Source organism: Danio aesculapii, chromosome 4, assembly GCF_903798145.1.
Source record: "Danio aesculapii chromosome 4, fDanAes4.1, whole genome shotgun sequence".
NCBI lineage: Eukaryota > Metazoa > Chordata > Actinopteri > Cypriniformes > Danionidae > Danio > Danio aesculapii.
The window spans coordinates 59,918,853-59,933,852 of NC_079438.1; the positions used below are offsets into that span (position 1 = coordinate 59,918,853).

At 41.5% G+C, this 15,000-nt stretch overlaps 2 protein-coding genes across 4 annotated transcripts in view; both read left to right on the plus strand.

Moving 5' to 3' along the window:
* etv6 (ETS variant transcription factor 6) overlaps window positions 1–5,156 on the plus strand; it is a 22,088-nt gene extending 16,932 nt beyond the window's left edge. For all 3 annotated transcript variants that reach the window (XM_056456300.1, XM_056456301.1, XM_056456302.1), the window contains 4 exons: window positions 1–515; window positions 2,515–2,657; window positions 2,759–2,859; window positions 4,786–5,156. The exon at window positions 1–515 is cut by the window's left edge and continues 22 nt beyond it. In XM_056456300.1, coding sequence (XP_056312275.1) covers window positions 1–515; window positions 2,515–2,657; window positions 2,759–2,859; window positions 4,786–4,888 — 862 coding nt within the window. In that variant the 3' untranslated portion in view covers window positions 4,889–5,156. The remainder of the gene's footprint in view (window positions 516–2,514; window positions 2,658–2,758; window positions 2,860–4,785) is intronic.
* Window positions 5,157–12,008: 6,852 nt separating this feature from the next.
* si:ch73-252i11.1 (uncharacterized protein LOC553517 homolog) overlaps window positions 12,009–15,000 on the plus strand; it is a 16,927-nt gene continuing 13,935 nt past the window's right edge. The window contains exon 1 of the mRNA XM_056456303.1: window positions 12,009–12,364. Coding sequence (XP_056312278.1) covers window positions 12,084–12,364 — 281 coding nt within the window. The 5' untranslated portion in view covers window positions 12,009–12,083. The remainder of the gene's footprint in view (window positions 12,365–15,000) is intronic.

The window sequence follows — 15,000 nt, forward strand, 5'->3', positions numbered from 1 at the left end:
CGGTACAGACTCCAGCGTGTCTCTGCAGCCGCCCACAATAGAGCTGCGCCACCGCTCGCGCTCGCCTCTCCATCATCATCATCACCTTCATCATCTCCATCACCGGCCCACATCTGCCGAGGACCTGCAGCATGTGTCTGCGCCGTTGCCTGACAGCAACCACCACCTGCCGGAGGACTCGTACCCGCTGTCTGTGTCTCCCGCTGCTGCCGCTAATGGGCACTGCCCTGCCCGGGATGCCCCGCCACCTGCCAGCCCTGGCCTAGAGGAGAGCGCCCCGCCGCGGGTCATCCAGCTGCTCCCCAGCGCCATCATGCACCCGCTGCTGCTGAGCCCGGCCCGTGGCCCGCCGGCACCTCCACAGAACGGGCGCGAGAGTAAAGTGCAGCATCAGCATAGCGGCGGCGGAGGACACTACAGCCTCAGCGCACAGCTCCCCCTGCTGGACGACAGACACTACCGCAACCACATCAGCCTGCAGGACGAGCAGACCACGCCAATAGGACGCATCGCAGGTGAGGCTCCACCCTTGAGCAGGGCTATCTTAGCCACTCCCCCACCCTCTCTGTTAATTGATTTTTCTAAAACTCCACTGATTATTGAGTATGGATCTGATCAACATTGCCCTTTTGTCCCTTATCGTGATGTACATGCAATAGGTCTCATATTAGAAGAAATGTAGGGCGGGGCATGATTTCCTTCATTGGAAGCTGATTGGTTGAACGATGGGCGTTGGTTACAAAATGAGGGAAGATTGAGGGATGGATAAAACAGGACAGAAACAAGACATGCCCTGATGGCTCCGCCCTAAATGACTGATAGCTCTGTCCTAAATGACTGATAGCTCCGCCCTAAGTGACTGAAAACCGCGCCCTAAATGACTGATAGCTCTGTCCTGTGACTGATAGCTCCGCCTTAAATGACTGAAAGCTCCGCCCTAAGTGACTGATAGCCCCGGCCTAAATGACTGATAGGTCTGTCCTAAGTGACTGATAGCCCCGCCCTAAATGACTGATAGCTCTGTCCTAAGTGACTGATAGCTCCGCCTTAAATAACTGAAAGCTCCGCCCTAAGTGACTGATAGCCCCGGCCTAAATGACTGATAGCTCTGTCCTAAGTGACTGATAGCTCCGCCTTAAATAACTGAAAGCTCCGCCCTAAGTGACTGATACCCCCAACTAAAATGACTGATAGCCCCGCCCTAAATGACTGATAGCTCTGTCCTAAGTGACTGATAGCTCCGCCCTAAATGACTGATAGCTCCGCCCTAAATGACTGATAGCTCCGCCCTAAATGACTGATAGCTCTGTCCTATGTGACTGATAGCCCCGCCCTAAATGACTGATAGCCCCACCTAAAAATGACAGATAGCTCCGCCTAAAATGACTGATAGCTCTGTCCAAAGTGACTGATAGCTCCGCCTTAAATGACTGAAAGCTCTGCCCTAAGTGACTGATAGCTCCGCCCTAAGTGACTGATAGCTCCGCCCTAAGTGACTGATAGCTCCGCCCTAAATGACTGATAGCCCCACCCTAAATGACTGATAGCTCCGTCCTAGGTGACTGATAGCTCCGCCCTAAATGACTGATAGCTCCGCCCTAAATGACTGATAGCTCTGTCCTAAGTGACTGATAGCCCCGCCCTAAATGACTGATAGCTCCGCCCTAAATGACTGATAGCTCCGTCCTAGGTGACTGATAGCTCCGCCCTAAATGACTGATAGCCCCGCCCTAAATGACTGATAGCTCCGCCCTAAATGACTGATAGCCCCGCCCTAAATGACTGATAGCCCCACCTAAAAATGACAGATAGCTCCGCCTAAAATGACTGATAGCTCTGTCCAAAGTGACTGATAGCTCCGCCTTAAATGACTGAAAGCTTTGCCCTAAGTGACTGATAGCTCCGCCCTAAATGACTGATAGCTCCGCCCTAAATGACTGATAGCCCCACCCTAAATGACTGATAGCTCTGTCCTAAGTGACTGATAGCCCCGCCCTAAGTGACTGATAGCCCCTCCTGAATGGACTGATAGCCCCACCCTAAATGATGCATAGCTCCGCCCCAGATCTCTGCTTATCTTTCTGAATTGGTTTATACAGAATTGTGCAGTTTATCTAGAGTATTTAAGGCAGGTACATTAGGAGTAATTGTAATTAAATGACCTCATAATTAAATGCGTAAATGATTTAATTTAGTAATTAGCTGCTTTATAACTCATTACAGCATGATGAAGAACATGGTACACATGGTACACATAGAGTACACTGATGCAGGATATCTGCACTAGTTCAGTCACAGTGAGCTCTTGTGTTCAGATTTGGTGGCTGCTGATTGGCTGTAGTGTTTGCTGTTCTGTCTGCTGATTGGCTGTAGTGTTTGCTGTTCTGTCTGCTGATTGGCTGTAGTGTTTGCTGTTCTGTCTGCTGATTGGCTGTAGTGTTTGCTGTTCTGTCTGCTGATTGGCTGTAGTGTTTGCTGTTCTGTCTGCTGATTGGCTGTTGTGTTTGCCGTCAGACTGCAGGCTGCTGTGGGATTATGTCTATCAGCTGCTGTCCGACAGCCGATATGAGAACTACATCCGCTGGGAGGACCGAGACACCAAAGTCTTCCGCATCATGGACCCCAACGGCCTGGCCCGCCTCTGGGGGAACCACAAGGTGCAGACGGCAGTCCACTCACGATGATCACATCTGACTAATTAACATAACCTGCACAGTTAAATCAGTCAATCTAGCTAAGCCTTCTGTTGTTCACACAGAACAGGACCAATATGACGTATGAGAAGATGTCACGGGCGCTCAGACACTACTATAAACTCAACATCATCCGCAAGGAGCCCGGACAGAGACTGCTCTTCAGGTCAGGACACACACACACTCATACAAATACAGATACACACAAAAACAAATACACACTTGCATGCGCACACACACTAAAAGTCATACGAATGCCCATACACACACACACACACATTCACACAAATACAAACATGCACACAAATACACAGACACACTCTCTCTCTCTCTCACTGTATCTCTCATACACACTCAGAAACAAACACAGTAATACACACACCAACAAAATTACACACTTACTCATCCAAATACACACTGACTCAGACACACACACTCATACATACGCAAATACACACACACACACACACACACACACACAAATACACATACATACTAACAAAAGTGTACACTCACACAAATACACAACAACTTAAACTCACTAACACACACACAAATACATACATTCACACAGACACACTCTCACTCTCTCAAACACAAACACTCATACAAATACACACACAGCTACACACAAATACAAACATACACCCCCAAACTTAAACACTCATTCATACACACACACTCACACAAATACAAACATGCACACAAATACACAGACACACACACACTCCCTCTCTCACTGTATCCCTTATACACACTCAGAAACAAACACAAATAACACACACACTGATACATGCGCAAATACACACACACACACACACACACACACACACACAAACAAAATTACACACTCACTCATGCAAAAACACAGAATCAGACACACACACACTAATAAATGCGCAAATACACATACACACACTGATACATGCGCAAATACACACACACACACACTAACAAAATTACACACTCACTCATGCAAATACACAGACTCAGACACACACACACACACTGATACATGCGCAAATACACACACACACACACGCACACACACACACACACACACACACACACACACTAACAAAATTACACACTCACTCATGCAAAAACACAGACTCAGACACACACACACACACACTAATAAATGCGCAAATACACACACACACTGATACATGCGCAAATACACACACACACACACACTAATAAATGCGCAAATACACACACACACTGATACATGCGCAAATACACACACACACACACACACACACACACACACACACACTAACAAAATTACACACTCACTCATGCAAAAACACAGACTCAGACACACACACACACACACACACACACACACTAATAAATGCGCAAATACACACACACACTGATACATGCGCAAATACACACACACACTAACAAAATTACACACTCACTCATGCAAATACACAGACTCAGACACACACACACACACACTAATAAATGCGCAAATACACACACACACACACACTAACAAAATTACACACTCACTCATGCAAATACACACCGACTCACACACACACACACACACACACACACACACTAATGCATGCACAAATAGACACACACACACACTAACAAAATTACACTCACTCATACAAATACACACTGACTCAGACACACACACACACTCATACATGCGCAAATACACATCCACTAACAAAAGTACACACACACACAAATCACAACACACACACACACAAATACACATACACTAACAAAAGTACATACACAAATACACACTGACTCTAACACACACTCAAATAAACATACATACTAATAAAAGTATACGCACACACAAATACACAACTCAAACTCACTAACACACACACACACACACACACACACACACAAATACATACATTTAACAGACACACTCTCACTCTCTCAAACACACAAACAACAAATACACCCCTACACTTAAACACTCATTCATGCGCACACACATACACACACACACACACACACACATACACCAACACGCATACACACTCTCTCTCTCACACACTTTCTCTGTCTGCGGTGTGTGTGTGTGTGTGTGTGTGTGTGTGTGCGCGCGCAGGTTCATGAAGACGCCGGATGAGATCATGAGCGGTCAGACGGAGCGTCTGGAGCATCTGGAGTCAGACACAGACGATCAGATCTACGTGAAGGAGGAGTGTTGATGACCTCAGGCTGACCTCTGACCTCTGAACTCTCTGCACTGCTCTCAGTTTTATAGTCTTATATTTCAACTTGACAATCATTTTACTGACGAGCGGCGCTCTCTTTTCCAAACAAATCACTTCTAGAAATTGTTGGTGCAGCTTTTCTCTCTGTCTTCGGTGAGTGTACTGTAGGAGGAGCTGTTGTGCGGGTGGTGTAAGCGTGGGGTTGCTGGAATGCTGGTGAAAATGTGATTCAGATCTACAATAAATTTACTGAGTGACACGGGCGGGCCGCTGTTTGTGTGCTGCTTTCAGGAACCAATGCGAGGTTTGGCATGTTGGTCATCAAGCTTTTCAAACAGAATCACGTAATATTCATTCATTCAGCTTAGTCCACAGCGGAATGAACCGCCAACTCTTCCAACATATGTTTTACACAGTGGATGCACTTCCAGCTGCAACCCAGTACTGGGAAACACCCATACACACTCATTCACACACACTCATACACTACGGCCAGTTTAGTTGATCAGTTCCCCTATGGCGCATGTGTTTGGGACTGAAACCGGAGCACCCGGAGGAAACCCACACCAACACGGGGAGAACATGCAAACTCAGAAATGCCAACTGAGCCATTCGAGGCTCGAACCAGCGATCTTCTTGCTGTGACGTCACAGTGCTAACCACTGAGGCACCGTGCTGCCTGAATCACATAATATTATATAATATTTGAGCATATAATTTAGATTAGTCAGTACCAAAGCCAAAACTAGAACAATAAACACAAGATCACAGTCCAAAAACTAATATCTTGGAAAACAAATATTCCTGTTACACACAAACTCTCTGCACTTGATACGAACAGTGCAACTGATACACTCTGCTCCACGCTAACATCATGTCTAGACAGACTATGCCCTCTGACATCCAGACCAACCCGAGCCAGTCCTCCTGCACCCTGGCTCTCTGATGTTCTCCGTGAGCATCGCTCAAAACTTCGGGCTGCTGAGAGAAGCTGGCGAAAAACAAAAAATCCTGAACAGCTCATAACATACCAAACTCTTCTGTCTTCTTTCTCGACTGAGGTTACTTCTGCAAAGCAGACATACTTCCGTCAGAAAGTCAACAGTGCCACCAATCCTCGCTTGCTTTTTAAAACATTTTCATCCCTCCTTCACCCTCCTCCTCCACCCGCATGCTCCACACTCACTACTGATGACTTTGCTACATTCTTTTATACCAAAACTGCAAAAATCAGTGCTCAATTTGCTGCACCTACAACAAACACGCAAGATACACCACCAACACCACACACGCTCACCTCTTTCTCCCAGCTCTCTGAGTCTGAGGTGTCCAATCTCGTGCTATCAAGCCATGCAACCACCTGTCCGCTAGATCCCATTCCCTCTCATCTCCTGCAAGCCATTTCTCCTGCAGTCATACCAACACTGACTCACATAATTAACACATCTCTTGACTCTGGTCTATTCCCTACTTCATTTAAGCAGGCTAGGGTAACCCCTCTGCTAAAGAAACCCAACCTGGATCAAACGCTACTTGAAAACTACCGACCGGTATCCCTGCTTCCATTCATGGCCAAGATTTTGGAGAAAGTAGTGTTCAATCAAGTCCTGGACTTTCTTACTCAAAACAACCTCATGGACAACAAGCAATCTGGCTTTAAGAAAGGCCACTCAACTGAGACTGCCCTGCTCTCGGTCGTGGAGGACCTCAGACTGGCTAAAGCAGACTCTAAATCATCTGTCCTCATCTTGCTGGATCTATCAGCTGCTTTTGACACTGTAAACCACCAGATCCTGCTATCTACGCTTGAGTCACTGGGCGTCACAGGCACTGTTATTCAATGGTTCAGTTCCTACCTCTCGGACAGGTCATTCAGGGTGTCGTGGAGGGGAGAGGTGTCCAACCTACAGCATCTATACACTGGGGTACCTCAGGGCTCTGTGCTTGGACCACTTCTCTTCTCTATCTACACGGCATCTTTAGGAACAGTCATCCAGAAACATGGTTTTTCCTACCACTGCTATGCTGATGACACCCAGCTATACCTCTCTTTCCACCCTGATGATCCCTCGGTTCCAGCTCGCATTTCAGCCTGCCTGTCAGACATTTCACTCTGGATGCAAGATCATCATCTCCAGCTTAACCTCATGAAAACGGAAATGCTTGAAGTCTCTGCCAACCCGACCCTTCACCATAACTTTTCAATCCAGATGGATGGAGCAACCATCACTGCATCCAAAATGGTAAAAAGCCTTGGAGTTACGATTGATGACCAACTGAACTTCTCTGACCACATTTCTAGAACTGCCCGATCTTGCAGATTCGCACTCTACAACATCAGAAAGGTCCGACCCTTCCTATCTGAACATACAGCTCAACTCATTGTTCAAGCTCTTGTCCTCTCCAAACTGGACTATTGCAACTCTCTGCTAGCCGGGCTACCAGCTAGTTCTATCAAACCTCTTCAGCTGCTTCAGAACGCAGCAGCACGAGTGGTCTTTGATGAACCCAAAAGAGCACATGTCACTCCGCTACTCACCCGTTTGCACTGGCTTCCAGTTGCTGCCCGCATCAAATTCAAAGCTCTGATGTTTGCTTACAAAGTGACCTCTAGCTGTGCTCCTTCGTATCTGCTCTCACTCCTGCAGATATATGTGCCCTCCAGAAACTTGCGTTCTGTGAATGAACGTCGCCTCGTTGTTCCATCCCAAAGAGGGAAGAAATCACTTTCCCGAACTCTCACATTCAATCTGCCCAGTTGGTGGAATGAACTCCCTAACTACATCAGAACAGCCGAGTCACTTGCTGTCTTCAAGAAACGACTAAAAACGCAACTGTTTAGTCTCCACTTTTCCTCCTAATCTGCAATTGCCTCTCTGGCTATACCACTAACTGAGCCCTCTTTCTCTCTCTCTCTCTCTCTCTATTAAAAAAAAAAAAAAAAAAAAAAAAAAAAAATTCTACTAATGTTTTTGCTTCTTAGACTTTTACACGCCTGAAACTTGTCTATAGCGCTTGTTCACTGCTGCTCTTATAGTTGTGCAAATTGCTTCCTTGTCCTCATTTGTAAGTCGCTTTGGATAAAAGCGTCTGCTAAATGACTAAATGTAAATGTAAATGTAAAATGCAATACGACAATATTACATCCATATTTTGTCATTTGAGTTATTAGAAATGCCCGTGTAATGTTTACTTGCATAAAAATATCCCTTTAGTTCATTCAGTTTGACACATCACGTTTTAAATAATAATAATACAGCATTATAGTTTACCCCTGCTGATGGTATCCCATTTCAAAGAGCCAATTAACCCATAGTGAAGTCACATAGATTAAAATATATTGAGTAATACGTACATTTCCATTGACTTATTTATAGATTCTGGTGGCCATGCATGTGTGTCAAGTTTCATGTTGTATAGCCTATAATATTATATGGGCTTAAATGACATTAAACATGAAATATACTCATATATATATATATATATATATGTATATTTATACATGCTACATGACAATAACAGTGTTAGTTAGGATATTAATGCATGTGCAGAATATATATTTAAAAAAAACATCATTTATTTTAAAACATGTTTAAATATATATATATATATACACACAGTTGAAGTCAGAATTATTCACCCCTCTTTGATTTTTTTTTTTTCTTTTTTAAATATTTCCTAAATGATGTTGAACAGATTCAGGAAATGTTCACAGTATTTCCTCTTATATTTGTTCTTCTGGAGAAAGTCTTATTTGTTTTATTTCAGCTAGAATAAAAGCAGTTTTTAATTTTTTAAACACCATTTAAGGTCAATATTATTAGCCCCTTTACGCTCTATATTTTTCAATAGTATCCAGAACAAACCACTGTTATACAATGACTTGCCTAATTACCCTAACCTGCCTAGTTAACCTAATTACCCTAGTGAAGCCTTTAAATGTCACTGTAAGCTGAATACTAGTGTCTTGAAGAATATCTAGTCTAATATTATTTACTGTCATCATGACAAAGAGAAAATACATCAGTTATTAGCAGGGGCGTAGCGGGGAGGACTGGAGGGGATATGTCCCCCTCGCCTTTAGAGACAGTCCATTTAGAAACAAGTAATTAATAATTATATGAACATATGATCTCATACAGCGCCAAACCAACCCCCCCCACATTTCAAATGTCCACTACGGCCCTGGTTATTAGAGATGATTTATTAAAACTATTATGTTTAAAAATGTGTTGGGGAAAATCTGCTCTCCGTTAAAAAGAAGTTGGGAAAAAATAAACAGGGGGGCTAATAACTCTGACTTCAACTGTGTGTATATATATATATATTTATATATAAAGAGAGAGAGATATTATAAGATAGTAGACATATAATAATAAAAAGAAAATGATTAAAAATCACAAATGTCCTCAAGACTCATCGATTACAGAAATATTGTGTATAAAGTGCGCAGCTTTGTCTGTCAAGTGTTTCTTTTCTTAATAAACACAGACACCTTTCCAGATGTAAACTAAAAAGAGCAAAAAAACCCATCTTTAATCAGAGAGGCAAGTTTTATTGACATTAAATGTATGAATTATTCCAGAATAATTGTCTTATTTTATTGGTAACAAATAACCCTTCTGAGGCAAAAACCCAACTTTCTCCCAGTCTAGGTCATTACCGCATTCAGACCAGTATATACATGCATGTGCGTTAATGGCAATCTCCTTTAAATGGCTTTGTTATTATTTATTTCAGTGGGGTTAACACTTCTCTAAATATGTGTTCTTATAATTTAATTTGTCATATAAAATAAATGTATGCAGTGATCTATTCTATTATAATTTCTCATCAAAATTTTAAAAATAGATTTAATAATACCTAAAACAAGTAAAAGTGCAAAGGTGCATCATGGTGAGCAGCATATCTTGACCCACACTGACTCCTAGTGGAGAAACTGTGCAAACACAAAAGCTGTGATTAATTTAATTTAATTTAATTATGATGTCTTTTTCTGCCAAGAATTAAAGAATTAACAAGATTAAAAACAAGAATTAAAACAAAACTTAAATGATAACTGTGAAAAAAGTCAGAACTGTGAGAAAAACGAGCCCGACATGATTTACTTTAGCTCCTGTTAAAAAAAACCTGCTTAAGCCACTGATATCAATGAAAAATACTAGAGTAAATATTAGAGTACTTAAATTAATCTGTTTTTGATTCTACAGTGGCTATGGAGAAACCAACAACTATTGTGATCTAAACAAATGACCCAAATACTGTAGTTTGTTTTGTTCCTAAGGGGGCTATGTTCATTTCTATAGCACTTTTACATTGTAGACTGTGTCAAAGCAGCTTAACATGGAAGGTCTAGTAAACTCCAGTGTTCAGAGTTGAAGTTCAGTTCAGTGTGGTTTAATCTTCACTGCTGAGAGTCCAAACACTGAAGAGCAAATCCAGCCAGTGGAGCCAGTGGAGGAACAAACTTCACCAACTGACCAAAGTGAAGGAGAAAACCTGGAGACAAACCAGGCTCAGTTGGGCACGACCATTTCACCTCTGTCCAAATGTCCTATGCGGAGCTGCAGTCTAGGCGCCGGAGGCTGGAGAACGCTGGATGTCCATCATGGAGAACTGCAGGTGTGAGTAAGCCCACCGGCGGGTGTTCAGACTGGTCCACAGGATTAATGTGGGGACTTGTCAGTCACTGGGGTCTTACAGGAATCAGTCTCATGCTCTCCACTCCTCCATGACCACCACAGCAGCTGCTCAGGATACGGCCTGGTCCAGGATTATGGAAACCTTGGCATCATTTCTTGGCAGGTCTTGGATCGCATCAGTGGCGCTGCATAATCTCTAGAGGCCTCAGGATGAGTATATGAGTATCCCCAAGTGGAAATAGAGAACAAAGAAAATAATTAGCGTAGCTGCTGTTTATAGTGTACATAAACAAGATGCAGAAATGAAGTGTTATAAAGGAAAATAGTAGTTATAGAACATGTAAAGCATATATATAAAGATAGATATAAGCTTTTAATTAAACAGTATTTTATCCAGCCAAACCTAAATTAATAAGAATTTTCACAGAATAAGAATTATTATAGGAATTACTGCTGAAAAATCCTTGCTCGGCTAAACCTCACTTGTGAAAATAATACAAAAATAAATAAGCAGGGTGAATAATTTAAATATTATTATTATTTATAACCTAAAGACTTGACTTGGTTTAGTATATTACACTTTACTGGAGATAATATGTACTATAGTGATTATTGATGTTTGTAATCCTCTTGATCAACTCTGTAGTGTGTTGTTTTGGATTGTTTGCTGTTGTTCGACCTTTCGCCACAGTAACGCGCGCTGTTTACTCCAGCTCCTCCTGCAGGGATAAGTTTCGTTTTCCTTAGTAATGTAAACAGTAATTATTTATGTTATTTATTAAATTACTCATTACATTGTATATTATTAACGTCTCCATCTACCTAACACTAAACCCAACCCTCACAATAATGTAAAAATATTAATTATTGTTGTGCAGTGTAACAAAGAGTATGATATCCTGACGTGAGTATCCGCAGCTGTATCCCTTCTAGACTTCTGCTGCTACAATGCTTACAGCTGCGACCGGAAGATCACGACAATTATAAATGTAAAACTATTATTTAGGCAAGGCAAGTTTACTTATATAGCACATTTCACACACACGGGTAATTTAAAGTGCTTTACATTAACAATTTAATAAAAGAAGCATAGAATATAAGTATGGAAAATATAAACAAAGAATAAGAATTATCAAAAACAGATTACAAATGTGTTAAAACCGGTTTTAAAGAAACATACAATAGTATATAATAGTGGGAATTTGTTGTACCGTGTCACAAAAATTATGCTAGCAGCTGTATCCCTTCTAGACTTAAATTTACTTGCTTGAATGGTTGACGGTAGGAGGGATACAGCTGCGGCCGGAAGTCAACAAGAATTATTAATATTACTATTTTTTTAATTACACATTAAATTGTATTTTATTAACGTCTACCCTTAACCCAACCATCACGGTAATGTAAAAAAATATTCTACAGTGTCACACGCTAGCTGTATCCCTTCTAGACTTTAAGTTTCGTTTTCCTTTCGTGTTGTCTGCCGTCAGAATCAGATGATGAACTGAACTGAACTGAACTGAACTGCAGTCCAGACTCGTTTGTCCAGCATGACGGAGGCGGCGATTATTAAGAATATCTGCGCTAATAACGGCTCCATCGCCTATGAGGATCTGCTGTCGGCTCTGGGCATGTATGATGAGGCTCAAGATGTCCTGGATCTGCTCATCGGCCGCAGTGAGTCCTGCACGGTCGGCTTCTTCAGCGGGCAGAAGCGAGTCATCGTCCGGACCAAAGTGCGCCTGTGTCGGATTCAGAACTGCCCTGCCTGCGACAACCTGCACCTGTGCAAAGGCTTTCTGTTCGGGTTTTGCCGCTTCGACAGAGGGAGGTAAGTCTGTTTATTAACTAAAAGTATACTGTTTATTGATCCGAACTGTTTTTTAAACCCGGTAGAATCGAATTATCTAGGGAGTCATAGATCAGATGACTCGCGAGTCACTTGACTTCCCGCATGAAAATATACTAGCAATACTGAAGCATACTAAAGTAAAGTATGTGAATTAATCTGTTTTGGTTATTCTACAGTTGATATGTTTACTGTCGATCAAATATTAATTATGATTCAAATGACCAAGAAGGTACAGGGAGTCATAAATCAAATGACTCACGAGTCACTTCCCGATTGTGTAGCCCACGGTTGATTTAGTATTCCCACATGAAGCAAATACTGAACCATACCATAGAAAGATACGTGAATTAATTAGGTGATTTTACAGTTGCTATGGTAACACAGCAACTTTTAAATAATTATTATGATTCAAATAATCACGGAAGGCATAGGGAGTCATGAATCAAATGACTCACGAGTCTTTTATTGTTGTCAATTCTTAAACAATAACAGACTTTGAGAATTACACAAAAACACTGAGATAACAATCAATTTACATTCACAATCATCACATCGACATTATTAATAATAATAATAATAATAATAATAACTACAAAAGAAAAATATACAGTTAAATGAATACAATAACAAAGTAAAACTAAAATAGATGATGGTGAGGGAAGTTCTGGAAATATAAGACCAAAATCCCCTGATTAAGTATAGCAGTCTCTTGCTTTGACTTATTATCATTCTCGATGTCTTTACCGATATACCACTATTTCTTCTTATGCTAAAACCGAATTCAGTATTGCCACACGGAAAAATGTATGCTTAATTAAATACTAAATAAGCATTTACATTAATCTGTTGTGGTATTTTTCGACAACCATAGGGTATATTATACTACAATACACCACAGGTTACTGCTGTAGAGGAACCAACAGATTGAACCCAATAATGAGCAGTGTGTCAGATGAAGAAGGCTGACATTCAATTAAAGAAAGTTTACCGATACAACACTTGTAAATGAGTTTGTAGGCCGCTCTGCTTACAATCACACATCAACAACAGATATACTCTCACACAACGTCATTACTGCGTCATACATATAGGTGTTGAACCTGACTGGTTAAAATCTCCACATGTGTGTGCGTACAACTCGATATCTCAATATCTCAAACATACAAACGTCAGACAGCCACTTCAGAGCTGACCCCAGACCTGTGAAATTATCCAAAAATGAATATACACACATTTATTTACTCGTGTAAATGTATATTTATTCAGTTTTATATTTATTTCAGTATTAATATTGACTAATATGACAATGTTCATCTGATTTCTTAGTTTGAGCAGTAATATTTTCTGTCTTTCAGTAGAGATATTATACGAGAGACTTGCTTTGTTTACCAAAAAAGTGGATTTGCATTGTGAACAATAAATAAAAGTTAAAAAGGTATTATTTTTATGTCATATATTAAGTTATTAGTAATGATACTCCTAAAATCATCCCTGCATAAATCCGCAGACTTTTTACTAAATTCTCCACAGAAATAGCGAGAAACGTCCGCAGATTCTGTCTGGCCCTACTGATACCTCATTAAACGGTAGTTTCCAATCCTTCAAGACTCCAGGTCCACTCAAGAGGTCTCCATGATCTTTGACCTGGCTGTGGACATCCTGAGGAAGTAAATCATTTGGCTTACACATATTACTCCAGTTTTACTCTGAAGAGGGATGACACTGAGGGCATCATATCATCTAGGCTCTCGCAGTAGGTAGTGCTGTCGCCTCACAGCAAGAAGGTCTCTGGTTCGAGCCTCGGCTGAGTCAGTTGGCATTTCAGTGTGGAGTTCGCATGTTCTCCCAGTATTTGCGTGGGTTTCCTCCGGGTGCTCCGGTTTCAGTCCAAACACATGCGGTACAGGTGAATTGGGTAGGCTAAATTGTCCGTAGTGTATGAGTGTGAATGAGTGTTGATGTTTCCCAGACATGGGTTGCAGCTGAACCCATCATATACCGGAATAGTTGGCGATTCATTCCGCTGTGGCAACCCTGGATTAATAAAGGGACTAAGCTGAAAAGAAAATGAGTGAGTGAATGAATGATAATAATCATAAAGACATAAGAAAGGACATGTGGAGCGGACATACATCACTAAACCCACGCCATCACTGGAGTATCTATCAGTCTATCAGAATATTCACGAACAACATCAGGCAAAGCATGTCTCCTCTGAGCTTTTATGTACTGTATTTAGCTGTAAACTAAACGTGTAGTTACTGCAATGATCTGGTGTATACATTCTTAAACTAAACGTGTAGTTACTGCAATGATCTGGTGTATACATTCTTAATCTGGTTGTCATAGCAGTGTGTGTGTGTGTGTGTGTGTTTCAAACAAGACACACCTTGAATCTGTCATGCGGGCTCACGTCACTGGAAATGATCAAGCACAATAATGCATGAGCTGAAACTAAACTGATAACAGTTATGATGTTGGAGCTGTAGATTGATTATAATACCGCTAAAGATTTAAGCCTGATCCATTTTGACCCGAACAAACATCCTCTCAGCAGCAGATCTGAACAGTTTCTAATGAGGGATTCAGATGCGGCAGTCTGAGTACTGAACCCT